Source organism: Protopterus annectens, chromosome 8.part0, assembly GCF_019279795.1.
Source record: "Protopterus annectens isolate FY-2018-M chromosome 8.part0, PAN1.0, whole genome shotgun sequence".
Lineage (NCBI taxonomy): Eukaryota > Metazoa > Chordata > Ceratodontiformes > Protopteridae > Protopterus > Protopterus annectens.
The window spans coordinates 102,408,832-102,429,175 of NC_056741.1; the positions used below are offsets into that span (position 1 = coordinate 102,408,832).

General features: G+C 37.5%; 1 protein-coding gene across 1 annotated transcript in view; it reads right to left on the reverse strand.

Moving 5' to 3' along the window:
* Positions 1–9,373: 9,373 nt before the first annotated feature.
* Positions 9,374–20,344, reverse strand: part of LOC122808149 — a 773,706-nt gene continuing 762,735 nt past the window's right edge. The window contains exon 9 of the mRNA XM_044079121.1: positions 9,374–9,531. Within this exon, the coding sequence (XP_043935056.1) occupies positions 9,374–9,531 (158 nt within the window). The remainder of the gene's footprint in view (positions 9,532–20,344) is intronic.

The following is a 20,344-nucleotide window of genomic DNA, read 5'->3' on the forward strand; positions in this document are numbered from 1 at the left end:
TTATTAGATGTAATAGCCAATGTTATCCCACCTTTTACATAAGATATGCATATTCAAGGATGGAAGGTAGTGTTTAAAGCTAGGTTTGGATGAAGCGACCTAGACATCTAATAGTGACCTTACCGATTTTATTAACATCTGGCGGATTATTAAGATGTCTTGCTTTTTTAATTTATCACTACTTTGCACGTCTACGCATTATAGAAAGATTATATGCATTTCATTCAAGTGCATATATTTGCATTACCATTTATTCTTTATGTAACTGTGTTTGTACAGGTAAGCAAGAAAAATGTGTGAGAATGGTGTATTGAATTGTATTAATACTGGGTGATACCGCCCAGCATTAGATGGCATGACAGTTAGCATTATATCGCTTTTGTCGGTATATGCATAGGGTCGTATCTAATTGATGCATGTTGTAGTGCTTGAATGCCAAGTAAATGGATTATTCGTCAGGTTAATTGTAGTATGATGGAACTGTCGGGGTGCGATTTCTATTATTTTATGTCCATTTTCTAGTTTTAGGCCAAACATTTTTTTAATGACAATTTTCAATGATATTAGCAAGTTTATAACTTTCATATGCTATGATCGCTGCACTAGGTTGATTTTTAAATATGTATATAATGTGGTTGCTGACAGATAGTTCTTGTAAATGTATCGTTGGCTGTATAATTTACTTTCCGCAGATCTAGAACACATTCATGCGATCTTTACCATATTTATTCTGTACAAAGTTAGAATATCTATGACAGGTTTTTTTACATGTATAAATAGCAGGATTCAGCTTTATATGTTGTAATTAAGTTCAATTATTTTAACTTAGATAGGATGTTTCTGTAAACTGTAAAGCTTCCTATTACAAAGAATAGGCTGTAACTTTAAAAGTTGAATTGATTTTATCAGATGACTTTTCATGTGATTATCTTGTATATAAAAACTCTTAATTGACTGCCTTTGAATTTTAACGGTCTGACGAAGCCTTAGTGAAAGCGCTTACCGATAGCATGCTTTAATAAAATGCTGTTTGCTTTATTTCAAAATGTTGGCATTACGGTTATTGTTTGTTTTCATTTGGATTATCTTACTTATATCTTGGACAACAGAATAACCTGGCTTTTGAATGGTTCCGTGGTCATCTCTCACGGTATTTATCTAGTATTTGTCTTTCAACTGTATTTTTAACCCGAGAAGTGTTCGCTCTGTTGGGAGCTGCAATTTTCATTGCTGTTTTACATTTTATTATTCGAGCACCCAACCGAGTCATGTCTGGAACAGATGGAAATATCAAACTGGACTATAGACCGAGTGTTACCATATGGAGTGAAATAGACACTGAAGTCAGAAATGATATAGTGGATAATAATGAAGTGACTTTTACTACTAACATGAAAGAAAGGAATACATCTTTTGCACAGATTTGAGGCAAATGCCTACAGACAAAACTGATGAAATGTGTTAGAAGCACCACCAATTCATTGCTTCTTTACCAAGGTGAAATTAATGGTATTAACACATCGACAGATATAGACACATCTGAACGATTACAGAAAGCTGTAGACAAATTCAAAACTGACTTTTTGAAATTAAAACGCCTTTCCACCCAACGCCAACATTTTGAGGCATGCATCTGGAAGAACATTATACCGAGAGGCCTAAGGGTACTAAAAATGCCAATGTATGGAGATGAATACCCGGAGCTGCTAACGAAATGGCACAAACTAAATTTGGAGGTGAGCAAGAGCTATCTTCATTTACTTTTAGAATTTTTTCAACCAGTTGAAGAACAGTTGATTGAATCTATACTTGATCAACAAAAAGACATGTACTTTCACTACCCTAGTACTTTAGTTGATAAAGCAATAACTAATGTTCTAGATGGAGTGGAAATCTTTGAAAGATGATTATTGCAACAAACGAGAAACAAAATAGATATAGATATCCAAGATTTCTGAATTGGTCAAGTATTTACTTGGCCTAGACTAGGAAAAGTTTCTAAGCCTATGCCTACTAGGGAAATAAATGATGGTTCACCTAGTAGTTCGTCGAATATTGACATTAACGGTGGCAATGACTTTACTAATAACGTCTTAATAAAAACTGTGGATTGCAATGAAAAATGTTTTGCCACAGAAGTTGTTCCACAATCACAGAATATATCCAATGACATACCTTTGCCATCTACACAAGCAAATGCCTCAAAAGACATTTTGAATTTACCCCCTGGTCCTGCACTACAATCTCAACCCATAGTTCGGTCCAAGAATAATAACTCAGCTGGACCTAATTCCAATGTTCAACAAGGGCCACAATATATGGAGGGTTTACCGCAGTTCCCCCTTCCCATAGCTGTGGAAAGGGGGGTCAGAAAGAATCACTCCATGAGCCGAGGGTGACAAAAAAGGAAGTTATCAGAGGAAGGAGCACCCAATCAAACATTGAAGAGAATGTGGAATCAGACGAGGACCGCCTGATATGGAACATTTCTCATAGAACTTTGGACATCGATGAAGTCAATGTAGTCAATAAGGGAATCAATTTTATACCCACTATATACAGTCAACTTATTGATGTATTAATTGGTCTAAAAATTTTTATTAGAAATGTCATGCTCCGTTATCAATTTGGGGATAGTAACAAAAGTCAACACTGTAAAGTATTTAAGATACCTAATGAGTACATTCCAGAAAATCATCCTTTAGTAGAAGCCTTCTATAATTTAGTGGAAGAAGACTTATACAAAGTGTTTGATGACAGATATGTTAAACATTATAAGAAGAAGGGACTCAAAAATAACTTGAACTGGAATGAGAGGAGAGCTTTATCTAGATTGCAACATGATGAGACTGTGATCTTTAGACCAGCTGATAAGGGAGTGCCATTAGTAGTAATGGATAAAGAACAATACAACAACACTATGGTTAGTATGCTTAATGATAAGAAGTTTTATAGCATCATCTCTAAGCAAAGAGTCGATGAGATCAAATGTATGATAAATAACACAATAAAAGAGCTATCTGACTGTCAAATTATCAATAATGAACTAGCAAGATTCCTGCAAGTGGATTTTCCCATCATACCACATATGCAGGGTATTCCCAAAATCCACAAAGATGGACTAAACCCCTATGAGACCGATAGTCTCAGGCAGAGGATGGTGCACTGAATCCTTCTCTATATATGTTGAGAAATATCTGAGACCAGTAATAGATAATAATCCATTTATTCTAAAGGATACCAGGCAATTTCTGTTAGATTTATATAAATTTTGTAATGAAACTTATTTATGTCAAGATATGACTTTTGTCACCTTAGACATTCAATTCCTTTTTATTGTCATACCTAATGATTTAGGAATATTGACAACCAGAAATTATTTGACTAAACACAGTGAATATACAGACAAACAAATAGATCTTATTTGTCCATTTTTAGAAATTATTTTGGAAAATAATGTATTTATATATGAGTCCAATGCATATATTCAATGTGATGGCATAGTTATGGACACACCATGTGCCAATAGCTACGCCAACATGTTTCTACCTACATGGGAAGAAAAACAGCTTTTTATATACCCATTGCATAGGGAAAAAGTCCACTTTTATCGACGCTTTGTGGACGATGTTTTTTTGATTTGGGGAGGCAGTGCAGAGGAACTAGGAGATTACCTCACCCATATTAATGGCATAACCACTTATTTAAAATTCACTTCCCAATCCTCCAAAACTAGAATTGAATTTTTAGATATCTTTGTGGAGCGAGTTATGGATACACATGTCAACACAGGAGTGTTCAGGAAACAGCGTTATAGAAATTCACTCCTACATCGACATAGCATGCATCCGAATTATGTCTTTAAAAACATTATTAAAGGACAAAGCATGCGCATTTCATGTCTTAATGCCACTGACTGTGGATATCAACATGAGATTAATTTATTTAAAAACAGGCTTTTGAAACGTGGCTACAGAGAATATGAAATTACTAGGGGGTTATTGGATATTAACTTATTAAGGGAAGAAAAAGCAGCACCTTATTTCTCTGCACTACCTAACTCAAATGAGCAATTTATAAATAGTGCATCACATCTTGCTGAGATACCTATGTTCTTTACAGGTGATGTGCAAGAAATAAGAGATTTAATTAATAATCACTGGTGTATATTTACTATGGATAAAGATCTATTAAATATTGTGGGAGAGAAACCCTGCTTCTTATATAAGAATAAGGCCAACCTTAGAAGATTACTATGCAATAATAGAACTAAAGCTACTACTGATGGGCTCCATGTGACAAATGTAATTATTGTTTTTGCATTAAGACAGCAAACAGCTTCATATATCCAGATACTGGCCAACAATTCAGATTTGATGTCTCAGCAGACTGCAGCACCTGTCATATTGTTTATTTAGCTATCTGTCAGCAATGCCAAAGTGTTTATATTGGCAAAACAGACAGGTCTTTTCGTACAAGAATACGTGAACATCTATATGCCATTAGGATTCAACATCTTACAAATGCTTTGGCCAAACATGGAGCCATTAAGGGTCAGGATCATACTTTTATCTTTACGGCTGTTGATTCCATACAACCTTCCGTCAGAGAAGGTAACATACGGAATCACACAGAAACTAGAGAGATAAATTGGATCACGAGATTAAGGGCAGACAAAGGTAGAGGGCTAAACGAACAAGCCTCTATCAAACCCATATTAAAAGCCAGACTTCTTAGGGCGAAGTAATTTTAAAAGCGTATCTGAAAATATGTTTATAATATCATCATTTGCACCTATAATCATGTCCATATAATATCACACAAGTTTTATGGGTTATCACCATAGGCATTCGGACCAATGGCATTAATAACTTAGTTGTATTTTGCTCTACTTTATTCTATTTTATTTCAATGTCTATCTAAAAAGTTCTTATTTCATTTTTTGTTATACGTTTGTATTGTACACAAGTAATTATTTAGTCGTATAAGCATACTTTCGATACCAGTGTGTAAGGGAGCTCCAATATTTGGTAGATAACCAAAGTTTAATAGCATTATACAGAGTGTATATAACTTCTTTCACTCAGTATTATTACATACTTTTGAAAATCAGCAGTTATTTCAAGAGTTGCTTTAACAACCATCTGAAGAACTTTTCCACTGCAGTCACTTTACTGTAGACAAGTAGATCATATCAAATTTATATTATTATATGATTGATTAACATTATTAGATGTAATAGCCAATGTTATCCCACCTTTTACATAAGATATGCATATTCAAGGATGGAAGGTAGTGTTTAAAGCTAGGTTTGGATGAAGCGACCTAGACATCTAATAGTGACCTTACCGATTTTATTAACATCTGGCGGATTATTAAGATGTCTTGTTTTTTGAATTTATCACTACTTTGCGCATCTACGCATTATAGAAAGATTATATGCATTTCATTCAAGTGCATATATTTGCATTACCATTTATTCTTTATGTAACTGTGTTTGTACAGGTAAGCAAGAAAAATGTGTGAGAATGGTGTATTGAATTGTATTAATACTGGGTGATACCGCCCAGCATTAGATGGCATGACAGTTAGCATTATATCGCTTTTGTCGGTATATGCATAGGGTCGTATCTAATTGATGCATGTTGTAGTGCTTGAATGCCAAGTAAATGGATTATTCGTCAGGTTAATTGTAGTATGATGGAACTGTCGGGGTGCGATTTCTAATATTTTATGTCCATTTTCTAGACTTAGGCCAAAAAAATTTTCAATGACAATTTTCAATGATATTAGCAAGTTTATAACTTTCATATGCTATGATCGCTGCACTAGGTTGATTTTTAAATATGTATATAATGTGGTTGCTGACAGATAGATAGTTGTTGTAAATGCATCGTTGGCTGTATAATTTACATTCCGCAGATCTAGAACACATTCATGTGATCTTTACCATATTTATTCTGTACAAAGTTAGAATATCTATGATAGGATTTTTTACATGTATAAATAGCAGGATTCAGCTTTATACTTTGTAACCAAGTTCAATTATTTTAACTTAGATAGGATGTTTCTGTAAGCTGTAAAGCTTCCTATTACAAAGAATAGGCTGTAACTTTAAAAGTTGAATTGATTGTATCAGATGACTTTACATGTGATTATCTTGTATATAAAAACTCTTAATTGACTGCCTTTGAATTTTAACGGTCTGATGAAGCCTTAGTGAAAGCGCTTACCGATAGCATGCTTTAATAAAATACTGTTTGTTTTATTTCAAAATGTTGGCATTACGCTTATTGTTTTTTTTTTCATTTGGATTATCTTACTTATATCTTGGACAACAGAATAACCTGGCTTTTGAATGGTTCTGTGGTCACATCTCAGGGTATTTATCTAGTATTTGCCTTTCAACTGTATTTTTAACCCGAGAGGTGTTCGCTCTGTTGAAAGCTGCTATTTTCATTGCTTTTACATTTTATTATTCGAGCACCCAACCGAGACATGGCTGGAACAGATGGAAGTATCAAATTGGACTATAGACCGAGTGTTACCATAAGGAGTGAAATAGACACTGAAGTCAGAAATTATATAGTGGATAATAATGAAGTGACTTTTACTACTAACATGAAAGAAATTTGTACTGGCAAAACAGACAGGTCTTTTCATACAAGAATATGTGAACATCAAAATGCCATTAGGATTCAACATCTTACAAATGCTTTGGCCAAACATGGAGCCATTAAGGGTCAGAATCATACTTTTATCTTTACGGCTGTTGATTCCATCCAACCTTCCATCAGAGAAGGTAATATACGGAATCACACAGAAACTAGAGAGATAAATTGGATCATGAGATTAAGGGCAGACAAAGGTAGAGGGCTAAACGAACGAGCCTCTATCAAACCCATATTAAAAGCCAGACGTCTTAGGGCGAAGTAATTTTAAAAGCGTATCTGAAAATATGTTTATAATATGGTCATTTGCACCTATAATCATGTCCATACAATATCACACAAGTTTTATGGGTTATCACCATAGGCATTTGGACCAATGGCATTAATAACTTAGTTGTATTTTACTCTACTTTATTCTATTTTATTTCAATGTCTATCTAAAAAGTTCTTATTTCATTTTTTGTTCTATGTTTGTATTGTACACAAGTAATTATTTAGTCGTATAGGCATACTTTCGTCACCAGTGTGTAAGGGAGCACCAATATTTGGTAGATAACCAAAGTTTAATAGCGTTATACAGAGTTGCTTTAACAACCATCTGAAGAACTATTCCACTGCAGCCACTTTAGTGTGGACAAGTAGCTAATATCAAATTTATATTATTATATGATTGATTAATATTACTAGATGTAATAGCCAATGTTATCCCACCTTTTACATAAGATATGCATATTCAAGGACAGAAGGTAGTGTTTGAAGCCAGGTTTGGATGAAGCGACCTAGACATATAATAGTGACCTCACCTATTTTATTAACATCTGACGGATTATTAAGATGTCTTGTTTTTTTAATTTATCACTACTTTGCATGTCTACTCATTATAGAAAGATTATATGCATTTCATTCAAGTGCATATATTTGCAGTACCATTTATTCTTTATGTAACTGTGTTTGTACAGGTAAGCAAAAAAAATCTGTGAGAATGGTGTATTGAATTGTATTAATACTGGGTGATACTGCCCAGCATTAGATGGCATGACAGTTAGCATTATATCGCTTTTGTCGGTATATGCATAGGGTCGTATCTAATTGATGCATGTTGTAGTGCTTGAATGCCAAGTAAATGGATTATTCGTCAGGTTAATTGTAGTATGATGGAACTGTCGGGGTGCGATTTCTAATATTTTATGTCCATTTTCTAGACTTAGGCCAAAAAAATTTTCAATGACAATTTTCAATGATATTAGCAAGTTTATAACTTTCATATGCTATGATCGCTGTACTAGGTTGATTTTTAAATATGTATATAATGTGGTTGCTGACAGATAGATAATTGTTGTAAACGCATCGCTGGCTGTATAATTTACATTCCGCAGATCTAGAACACATTCATGTGATCTTTACCATATTTATTCTGAACAAAGTTAGAATATCTATGATAGGATTTTTTACATGTATAAATAGCAGGATTCAGCTTTATACATTGTAACCAAGTTCAGTTATTTTAACTTAGGATGTTTCTCTAAGCTGTAAAGCTAACTATTACAAAGAATAGGCTGTAACTTTAAAAGTTGAATTGATTTTATCAGATGACTTTTCATGTGATTATCTTGTATATAAAAACTCTTAATTGACTGCCTTTGAATTTTAACGGTCTGACGAAGCCTTAGTGAAAGCGCTTACCGATAGCATGCTTTAATAAAATGCTGTTTGCTTTATTTCAAAATGTTGGCATTACGGTTATTGTTTGTTTTCATTTGGATTATCTTACTTATATCTTGGACAACAGAATAACCTGGCTTTTGAATGGTTCCGTGGTCATCTCTCACGGTATTTATCTAGTATTTGTCTTTCAACTGTATTTTTAACCCGAGAAGTGTTCGCTCTGTTGGGAGCTGCAATTTTCATTGCTGTTTTACATTTTATTATTCGAGCACCCAACCGAGTCATGGCTGAATCAGATGGAAATATCAAACTGGACTATAGACCGAGTGTTACCATACAGAGTGAAATAGACACTGAAGTCAGAAATTATATAGTGGATAATAATGAAGTGACTTTTAATACGAACAAGAAAGAAAGGAATGCATCTTTTGCACAGATTTGAGGCAAATGCCTACAAACAAAACTGATGAAATGCGTTAGAAACACCACCAATTCATTGCTTCTTTACCAAGGTGAAATTAATGGTATTAACACATCGACAGATATAGACACATCTGAACGATTATAGAAAGCTGTAGACAAATTCAAAACTGACTTTTTGAAATTAAAACGCCTTTCCCCCCAATGCCAACATTTTGAGGCAAGCATCCGGAAGAACATTATACTGAGAGGCCTAAGGGTACTAAAAATGCCAATGCATGGAGATCAATACCCGGAGCAGCTAATGAAATGGCAGAAACTAAATTTGGAGGTGAGCAAGAGCTACATTCATGTACTTTTAGAATTTTTTCCACCAGTTGAAGAACAGTTGATTGAATCTATACTTGTTCAACAAAAAGACATGGACTTTCACCACCCTAGTACTTTAGTTGATAAAGCAATAACTAATGTCCTAGATGGAGTGGAAATCTTTGAAAGATGATTATTTCAACAAAAGAGAAACAAAATAGAGATATCCAAGATTTCCGAACTGGTCAAGTATTTACTTGGCCTAGACTAGGGCAAGTTTCTAAGCCTATGCCTACTAGGGAAATAAATCATGGTTCACCTAGTAGTTCATCAAATATTGACATTAACGGTGGCAATGACTTTACTAATAACGTCTTAATAAAAACTGTGGATTGCAATGAAAAATGTTTTGCCACAGAAGTTGTTCCACAATCACAGAATATTTCCAATGACATATCTTTGCCATCTACACAAGCAAATGCCTCAAAAGACATTTTGAATTTACCCCCTGGTCCTGCACTACAATCTCAACCTATTGTTCGGTCCAAGAATAATAACTCAGCTTGACCTAATTCCAATGTTCAACAAGGGCCACAATATATGGAGGGTTTACCGCAGTTCCCCCTTCCCATAGCCGTGGAAAGGGGGGTCAGAAAGAATCGCTCCATGAGCCGTGGGTGACAAAAAAGGAAGTTATTAGAGGAAGGAGCACCCAATCAAACATTGAAGAGAATGTGGAATCAGACGAGGACCGCCTGATATGGAACATTTCTCATAGAACTTTGGACATCGATGAAGTCAATGTACTCAATAAGGGAATCAATTTTATACCCACTATATACAGTCAACTTATTGATGTATTAATTGGTCTAAAAATTTTTATTAGAAATGTCATGCTCCGTTATCAATTTGGGGATAGTAACAAAAGTCAACACTGTAAAGTATTTAAGATACCTAGTGAGTACATTCCACAAAATCATCCTTTAGTAGAAGCCTTCTATAATTTAGTGGAAGAAGACTTATACAAAGTGTTTGATGACAGATATGTTAAACATTATAAGAAGAAGGGACGCAAAAATAACTTGAACTGGAATGAGAGGTGAGCTTTATCTAGATTGCAACATGATGAGACTCTGATCTTTAGACCAGCTGATAAGGGAGAGCCATTAGTAGTAATGGATAAAGAACAATACAACAACACCATGGTTAGTATGCTTAATGATAAGAAGTTTTATAGCATCATCTCTAAGCAAAGAGTCGATGAGATCAAATGTATGATAAATAACACAATAAAAGAGCTAGCTGACTGTCAAATTATCAATAATGAACTAGCAAGATTCCTGCAAGTGGATTTTCCCATCATACCACATATGCAGGGTATTCCCAAAATCCACAAAGATGGACTAAACCCCTCTATGAGACCGATAGTCTCAGGCAGAGGATGGTGCACTGAATCCTTCTCTATATATGTTGAGAAATATCTGAGACCAGTAATAGATAATAATCCATTTATTCTAAAGGATACCAGGCAATTTCTGTTAGATTTATATAAACTTTGTAGTGAAACTCACTTAAGTCAAGATATGACTTTTGTCACCTTAGACATTCAGTCCCTATTTACTGTCATACCTAATGATTTAGGAATATTGACAACCAGAAATTATTTGACTAAACACAGTGAATATACAGACAAACAAATAGATCTTATTTGTCCATTTTTAGAAATTATTTTGGAAAATAATGTATTTATATATGAGTCCAATGCATATATTCAGTGTGATGGCGTAGCTATGGGCACACCATGTGCCAATAGCTACACCAACATGTTTGCACCTACATGTGAAGAAGAACAGCTTTTTATATACCCATTGCATAGTGAAAAAGTCCACTTTTATCGATGCTTTGTGGACAATGTTTTTTGATTTGGGGAGGCAGTGCAGAGGAACTAGGAGATTACCTCACCCATATTAATGGCATAACCACTTATTTAAAATTCACTTCCCAATCCTCCAAAACTAGAATTGAATTTTTAGATATCTTTGTGGAGCGAGTTATGGATACACATGTCAACACAGGAGTGTTCAGGAAACAGTGTTATAGAAATTCACTCCTACATCGACATAGCATGCATCCGAATTATGTCTTTAAAAACATTATTAAAGGACAAAGCATGCGCATTTCACGTCTTAATGCCACTGACTGTGGATATCAACATGAGATTAATTTATTTAAAAACAGGCTTTTGAAACGTGGCTGCAAAGAATATGAAATTACTAGGGGGTTATTGGATATTAACTTATTAAGGGAAGAAAAAGCAGCACCTTATTTCTCTGCACTACGTAACTCAAATGAGCAATTTATAGATAGTGCATCACATCTTGCTAAGATACCTATGTTCTTTACAGGTGATGTGCAAGAAATAAGAGATTTAATTAACAATCACTGGCGTATACTTACTATGGATAAAGATCTATTAAATATTGTGGGAGAGAAACCCTGCTTCTTATATAAGAATAAGCCCAACCTTATAAGATTACTATGCAATAATAGAACTAAGGCTACTACTGATGGGCTCCATGTGGCAAATGTTATTGTTTTTGCATTAAGACAGCAAACAGCTTCATATATCCAGATACTGGCCAACAATTCAGATTTGATGTCTCAGCAGACTGTAGCACCTGTCATATTGTTTATTTAGCTATCTGTCAGCAATGCCAAAGTTTTTATATTGGCAAAACAGACAGGTCTTTTCGTACAAGAATATGTGAACATCTATATGCCATTAGGATTCAACATCTTACAAATGCTTTGGCCAAACATGTAGCCATTAAGGGTCAGGATCATACTTTTATCTTTATGGCTGTTGATTCCATCCAACCTTCCATCACAGAAGGTAAAATACAGAATCACACAGAAACTAGAGAGATAAATTGGATCACGAGATTAAGGGCAGACAAAGGTAGAGGGCTAAACGAACGAGCCTCTATCAAACCCATATTAAAAGCCAGACGTCTTAGGGTGAAGTAATTTTAAAAGCGTATCTGAAAATATGTTTATAATATGGTCATTTGCCACCTATAATCATGTCCATATAATATCACACAAGTTTTATGGGTTATCACCATAGGCATTCGGACCAATGGCATTAATAACTTAGTTGTATTTTACTCTACTTTATTCTATTTTACTTCAATGTCTATCTAAAAAGTTCTTATTTCATTTTTTGTTCTATGTTTGTATTGTACACAAGTAATTATTTAGTCGTATAAGCATACTTTCGTCACCAGTGTGTAAGGGAGCACCAATATTTGGTAGATAACCAAAGTTTAATAGCATTATACAGAGTGTATATAACTTCTTTCACTCAGTATTATTACATACTTTTGAAAATCAGCAGTTATTTCAAGAGTTGCTTTAACAACCATCTGAAGAACTATTCCACTGCAGCCACTTTAGTGTGGACAAGTAGATAATATCAAATTTATATTATTATATGATTGATTAATATTATTAGATGTAATAGCCAATGTTATCCCACCTTTTACATAAGATATGCATATTCAAGGATGGAAAGTAGTGTTTAAAGCCAGGTTTGGATGAAGCGACCTAGACATCTAATAGTGACCTTACCGATTTTATTAACATCTGGCGGATTATTAAGATGTCTTGTTTTTTGAATTTATCACTACTTTGTACGTCTATGCATTATAGAAAGATTATATGCATTTCATTCAAGTGCATATATTTACATTACCATTTATTCTTTATGTAACTGTGTTTGTACAGGTAAGCAAGAAAAATCTGTGAGAATGGTGTATTGGATTGTATTAATACTGGGTGATACCACCCAGCATTAGATGGCATGACAGTTAGCATTATATCGCTTTTGTCGGTATATGCGTAGGGTTGTATCTAATTGATGCATGTTGTAGTGCTTGAATGCCAAGTAAATGGATTATTCGTCAGGTTGATTGTAGTATGATGGAACTGTCGGGGTGCGGTTTCTATTATTTTATGTCCATTTTCTAGGCTTAGGCCAAAAAATTTTTTAATGACAATTTTCAATGATATTAGCAAGTTTATAACTTTCATATGCTATGATCGCTGCACTAGGTTGATTTTTAAATATGCATATAATGTGGTTGCTGACAGATCGATAGTTGTAAATGCATCGTTGGCTGTATAATTTACATTCCGCAGATCTAGAACACATTCATGTGATCTTTACCATATTTATTCTGTACAAAGTTAGAATATCTATGATAGGTTTTTTTACATGTATAAATAGCAGGATTCAGCTTTATATGTTGTAACCAAGTTCAATTATTTTAACTTAGGATGTTTCTGTAAGCTGTAAAGCTTCCTATTACAAAGAATAGGCTGCAACTTTAAAAGTTGAATTGATTGTATCAGATGACTTTACATGTGATTATCTTGTATATAAAAACTCTTAATTGACTGCCTTTGAATTTTAACGGTCTGTCGAAGCCTTAGTGAAAGCGCTTACCAATAGTATGCTTTAATAAAATACTGTTTGTTTTATTTGAAAACGTTGGCATTACGCTTATTTTTTTCATTTGGATTATCTTACTTATATCTATGTTTAGACAACAGAATAACCTGGCTTTTGAATGGTTCCGTGGTCATCTCTCATGGTATTTATTTAGTATTTGTCTTTCAACTGTATTTTTAACCCGAGAGGTGTTCGCTCTGTTCGGAGCTGCTATTTTCATTGCTGTTTTACATATATATATATATATATATATATATATATATATATATATATATATATATATATATATATATATATATATATATATATATATATATATATATAAGTCTAAGCCTGTTTCCTACCTTTTCTGTAACTAGTGTAGTCTAGATTCAGATTTGCTCTATCCAGGACTGTATGTAAGCTTCTGAGCTCCCCAAGCTTTATGTGTTGGATGGAAGCCTTCTAGCTTATCAGTGGGAGTGGTAAGCACTAGGTAACCTATCTACCACATAAGGATTGATTCTGGCCCAGAAATTGTAGTTATTGTCCATTTGGGCAGTTTTTCTATCTCTCTCAACTTTCTGATTTAAAAGCACACATTTGCACTTGTTTCCCCCCTTTCCTGTAGCTAGTTTAGTCCAGATACAGATTCTTAGTTTTAGCACTTGAATTTGCTTATTCATGATCAGCACATGTTCAGAACTTGTTGTAAGCACTAAATAACCTACTAATTACTACAGCACTCAACCTTCCTCATTACCTAGAGGAAAACAGTTTTGGTACTTACTTTCCACACTTGCTTAGAGAAAAACAGCTCTTGTACTCACTTTCCTCACTTATCTTGAGGAAAACAGTTCTTTATTCAGGCATGTCTAAGGGTCAGCTCCCAGTGTTCTCTCCTGTCTATCTGATGAATATGGGCATCTTGGGGCAATGTAGAAATTGCCTCATGTACACAGAAAACCCTCTCCTCCTACCACACAACACTACAACCTGTGAGAGATGCACTTACCTAGCCAAACTGGTGGCAAAGCTCTCTCCAACCAAGACTGAACTTGACAGTCAAGAGGAGAAAGTAAACACTTGCACCACACCACACTCATCACATAGTCTCACTAAATCTGCACCACCAAAATCCACACATAGAAACACAAAAACATTCACAGAGGCACTCAATAATAATCTGCTCAAGCAACAGAGACCTCCAAAGCAGAAATGCAAGCAACCTCCACCCCGCAACACATCCCAAATGACACACAGCCCGCAGACTCAGTGTGCCACTTAACCACAGCCAATAAGGCAAAATAACGTACCCAACACACTAGTCATAGGTGACTCTATAGTCAGGCACACTGATGTCCCACTCACCAGGCTAAACAAGAAGAAGGTTACTGTCAGCTGCCTGTCGGGTGCCAGGATCCACCACATAACACACGCACTCAGGTCACTCCACAACAAGTACAAATATGACTCTGTCATTATCCATGTTGGTGTGAATGACCTGAGATGTACCTCCATGGACTACATGAAAAGAGACATGGAAGAGCTCTCCGATCTTGTAACCCAGGCAGGTATGACCCTAGCCCTGAGTAGCATTCTGCTATCACCCAGAATGATGCCGCAGTACAAGGACAAAATGATTGACTTCAACAATTGGCTAAGCTTCTGGTGTCATTCTAAAGGGATCCAGTATCTGTCTGCCTGGGATGACATGGTCGACAGACCACAATACTTTGCCAGAGATGGCCTGCACCTGTCACCCCTGGGATTCCAGATACTCGCTAAGGTTCTTGCCACCCATATAGTGCCTTTTTTAGGCAAGGTTAAATTACAAATTCACCACCATAACAGGAACAGGCAAGCAAAAACTGAGGGTGATGCTACTCAATGCTAGAAGACTAAATTTCAAAATGCAGTCACTCGAGGCACTTCTTAAAATGGAGAACATCAATATCTGTGCAGTGACTGAGACCTGGTTCAAGGCTCCAGAGAACACCCCTGCACTACCAGGCTATAACTCATACCACACATTTCGGCCATATAACCTGGGCCGGACCACCAAAGGCAGAGGTGTGTCCATATTCATTAAGGATATCCACACCTCCAGGCTAGTTGAACAGCATAATGCAGCCAAGGTTATCCAAGTGCAACTAACTCTGGGCAAAACTGCAATCCAAATTGTAGCTTGCTACAGATCCCCCACCATGCCACAGGATTCCCACTCCTCTTTTCTTGATGTACTGGAAAATATTAGGGTTCACCCAAACACCCTAATAATGGGTGATTTCAACTACCCCACCATTACCTGGGAAAATTACTCATGTACCAACTCCTTCGCTTAATGCTTTCTGGAATTCATAAACTCCAATGCCCTGGATCAACTTATGCACACCCCCACCAGGGGCAACAATATCCTAGATCTAGTCATTACCAGCAAGAGTGACTGGTGTTCCACACCTGAAGTCAATGCCTCATTGGTCCGATCCAACCCTAAGCTAATTACCCTAAATATCCACATCCTGCCCCTACCCCCATTAAGGAAACCATGGTAAAGATTTCTCCAAAGTCAACTTCATGCTTCTTAAAACAGAAGTGGTGAATATCATGACACCCATGCAGATGGACAATACAGTTACGACTACTGAATCCTACACAATTGCTTTTTTATAAGCACTTACACGAGTGCATGGATAATGCTATCCCAAACAGAACCAAGACGCTATCCTCCAAAACAAGGAAGCCAATCTGGTGGTCCCCTGCCATAAACAAACTGCACAACAGAAGGAAGAAACTGTTACAAAAGAGAGTAAAATCCCATGAGTGGAGGAGCTCCCTGGTCAGCCTCAGTAAGAAGCTGCGATCCCTGATAAAATCCTCCAAAGTTAGTTACAAAAACAAAATCGCCACTGATTCTAAAGGCAACCACAAAGCATTCTATAGCTATGTTAAGAATCTCAATGTCAATACTCAGATCTGCTCTGAGTTACAGCACAATGGCACTAAATATACAGACCCAACTGATATTGCCAACATCATGGCAGGTAGGTTAAGTGCTAACTTTACTCCCCTCTCATCCCCTAAAGAGCCCATCTCTATACTGGAAGGATGTGAAGTTCCTGTAATCACGGCTGAACAGGTAAAAACCCCACCCTCCAAAGCCAGGAACACAGAATCCACTGGACCAGACAACATCCCAGGCTGCATTCTACATGAACTACAGAACAAACTGACACCCCACCTAAGTACCATGTTCAATCATAGCCTCACCTCAGGCTTTGTGCCTGCTGAATGGTGCACAGCGATGGTTATCCCACCCCACAAGGGGGGAGCCACCATGGAAGCCCGGGAACTACATCCCCATTAGCCTGATGAGCCTGGTCTGCAAGGCCATGGAATGTATCATCATGGAACTTATAAACAAAGACATTGGTAATCTCCAAACTCTGGACCTCACCCAGTTCAGGTTTGTAAAAGGCAGATCATGTCTCCTAAACTTGATAGACTTCTTTGAAGCAGTCACCAAAACCGTAGATGAGGGTAAGGTGGTTCACACAGCCTATCTAGATGTTGCCAAGGCTTTCAACACCATCCCCCCACTCTGGAATTATAGATAAACTCACTAAATTAGGTATAAATCCCTATGTCACAAGATGGCTTGCCAACTGGCTCACTGACAGAAATCACACTGTGAAAGTAGCAGACTCCAAATCCGACTTCAGACCAGTGACAAATGGAGTACCGCAGGGTTCAGTCCTGGGTCCTCTCCTGTTTGGAATCTACTTCTCTGAAGTACAGGCTAACACAGAAGATCTTTGGCTAATGAAGTTTGCAGATGACTGCAAACTAGGAGCCATAATCGAAACTCCTAACAATGTGGACATCCTTAAAAAGGGCCTCACTGCGACAGATGCCTGGTGTCAAAGCCATGGCCATAAGCTCAATGCCAAAAAGTGTATTGTCATCCCCTTTGGTAAAAAGTCTGTACCCATGAACTACAACATAGGCGGTCGTATACTTAACACTGAAAGTGTGAAAAGAGACCTTGGGACACAGGGGGACAGTAGTTTCTCCTTTGATAATCACATCACCACAGTAGTCAGGAAATCCTTCTACATGGCACACCTCATCACAAAAGGTTTCTCATCCAGAAAAACGAGGTCATTGTTCCCCTCTTCTCATCACTCATTAGACCCATTATGGAGTACAATGCCCCTTTTGGTATGTACCTCACAAGACATCTACAACAACTGGAAAGGCCACAGAAATACCTCACAAAGAGGATTTCCGGCCTCAAACAGATGCCCTATGCAGACCGTCTCAAAAAACTCCAGCTTTACTCCATCACATATCGTCTACTCAGAGGTGATCTCTGCCTAACATACAAAGCTATGTCAAACCCAGAGCTGCTGGACATGCTCCACTTAAAGAAATCCCAATCCCTCAGAGCTACATGCTCTAGGATCCTAAACCTCGTCACCACAATAAACAGAACATGCCGGAGGGGTAGATTCCTGTCCCAGAGACTTCCCATACTCTGGAACAAACTACCTATCTATATCAAACAAAGCTCCTTATTAGCACTCTTCAAGAAAAATCTTGATGATTGGATGGGAAATAGGAAATTCAGCCCGGGGATCACTTTTGTGGCTCTGCTCGACAGTGGCACAGGAAAATAGTTTTCTTGGGTGGCAAAAGCCAGGGTACCTTTTTGGCTGGGCTTATGTAGGCCCCAGGGCCAATAGCCTAGTACCTACCTATGAACCTATGCTCTGAGCTCTTTCTATTTCTTTCTCTTTAATTGATAATACAGAGCTGCTTCACATGACATAATTCTTCACACTTTTCTGGTGTTCCCAGGCTAACAGAAACTACATTTTCATTCATAACACCAGGTCAGTAACCAGAGCAATAAAGGACATTTATACATGCAAACTCTACCCATTAACTCTGGTCTTAAAGCAATAGGTAGGATGCCTCCCTCTAAATATATTGGTTCTGAATTTTAACATCAAAGACAGTCATGAAATGCTTTTCATAACTTTCTTACAGCAGAGTGCACTGTTGTTACATTTTTGCAGTTCAATATCCAATGCAGTCTTTTCACATTTAAAAGAACAAGCCTGTAGCTTACATTAATATTTATAAATTACAGAATTATCTGCAAATTTCTATCTGGCTGGGCTGGCAGCCTTCACCCATCTTCACATCCCCCATCCCCAGAGAACTCAAGCTAGATTTTCAAGTGACCTTTGAGAAACGTTGCTTGAGAGGTTGAAGTCTAGCTGAGTATACCTTACCCCATTCCCTGTCTTTAGAGCCCATCTGCATTGACATTGCTAATCTCACTGCAGTGCTGCACTGACATTTCATATGGTTGCAACCTTAGGCTCCATCTTAGCAACTTGGCATTGTGCTGGCTGTCTCTGTTTAACCATGTTAGGGGGGTGTGATCTGTCACTACAGTGAATTTTCTTCCATACAGATAAGGCTGAAGTTTCTGCAGTGCTCAAACTATAGATAGACATTCCTTTTCTACAGCTGCATAGCATTCCTCCCTGTGTTGGAGCCTATGACTGAGATAAACCACTAGGTGCTCTTCTCCCTCTGAAGAAATCTGGCTAAGTACAGCCCCCACCCTATGGTTTGAAGCATCCACCTGCACAACAAATTATTTGCTGTAATCTGGACTGGCTAACACAGGGGGTCCACCCAAAGCTTCTTTAAGCTTTTGGAATGTCTGTTCACAAGCTGGAGTCCACACTACCTTATCTGGCCTGCTCTTCATTGTTAGGTCTGTGAGGGGAGCAGATATGGTACTATAACTAGGGATGAACTTTCTGTAGTACCCTGCTGTTCCTAAGAATGCCCTCTCCTGCTTTTTGGTAACAGGTGTAGTCCATGCCTGAATGGCTTTGAATTTGGCAGGTTCTGGCCTGATCTTACCACTCCCCACTCTATGTCCCAGGTAGGAGACCTCTGCCATGCCCATCTGGCATTTGCTGGGCTTAATGGTCAACCCTGCCCTCTGTAGTCTGCCCAGCACCCCCCTGACAAGTTGAAGGTGCTCTTGCCAGGAATGGCTGTAGATGGCAATATCATCTAGGTAAGCAAGGGGAAACCCTCCTGCTCCTGCTAGGATATGATCTACCCACCTCTGGAAAGTCACTGGGGCATTTTTCATCCCAAAGGGCATCTTTGTGAACTCATGTAAGTCAAAAGGAGTCACAAAGGTTGACTTCTCTCTAGCACTGGGAGTCAAGGGCACCTGCCAGTAACCGTTGGTCAGATCAATGGTTGTAAGATACTTAGCCCCACCCAGCTGCTCTAGGGCCTCATCTGTCCTAGGCACAGGTTAAGCATCTGACTCTGTGTAACTGTTTAATTTCCTGTAGTCCACACAGAACCTAGTGCTGCCATCCTTCTTTGGCACCAGCACCACTGGGGAGGCCCAGGGACTGTTGGACTCTTGAATCACCCCTATTTCCAACATCTCCTGTATCTCCTCCCTCAGAGTCTGTTTGACTCTCTCAGGCACCCTATAAGGGGCCTGCCTAATAGGTGTTTGGGGTCCTGTATCCACCTGCTGCTGCACCAGGTGGGTGCACCCTGGTTTCCAAGTGAACATGTCCCCAAACTCCTGTAACACTGCTTGAATTTATTGAACTTGGGTAGGAGATAGCTCCTGGGACAGTGCTACCCCTTCCACTGAAGTGTCAGTCCAAGCCTCACTGAGGAGATCAGTCACCAGATCTCCTTCATACTCCTCCTGCAATCCATTGCAAAT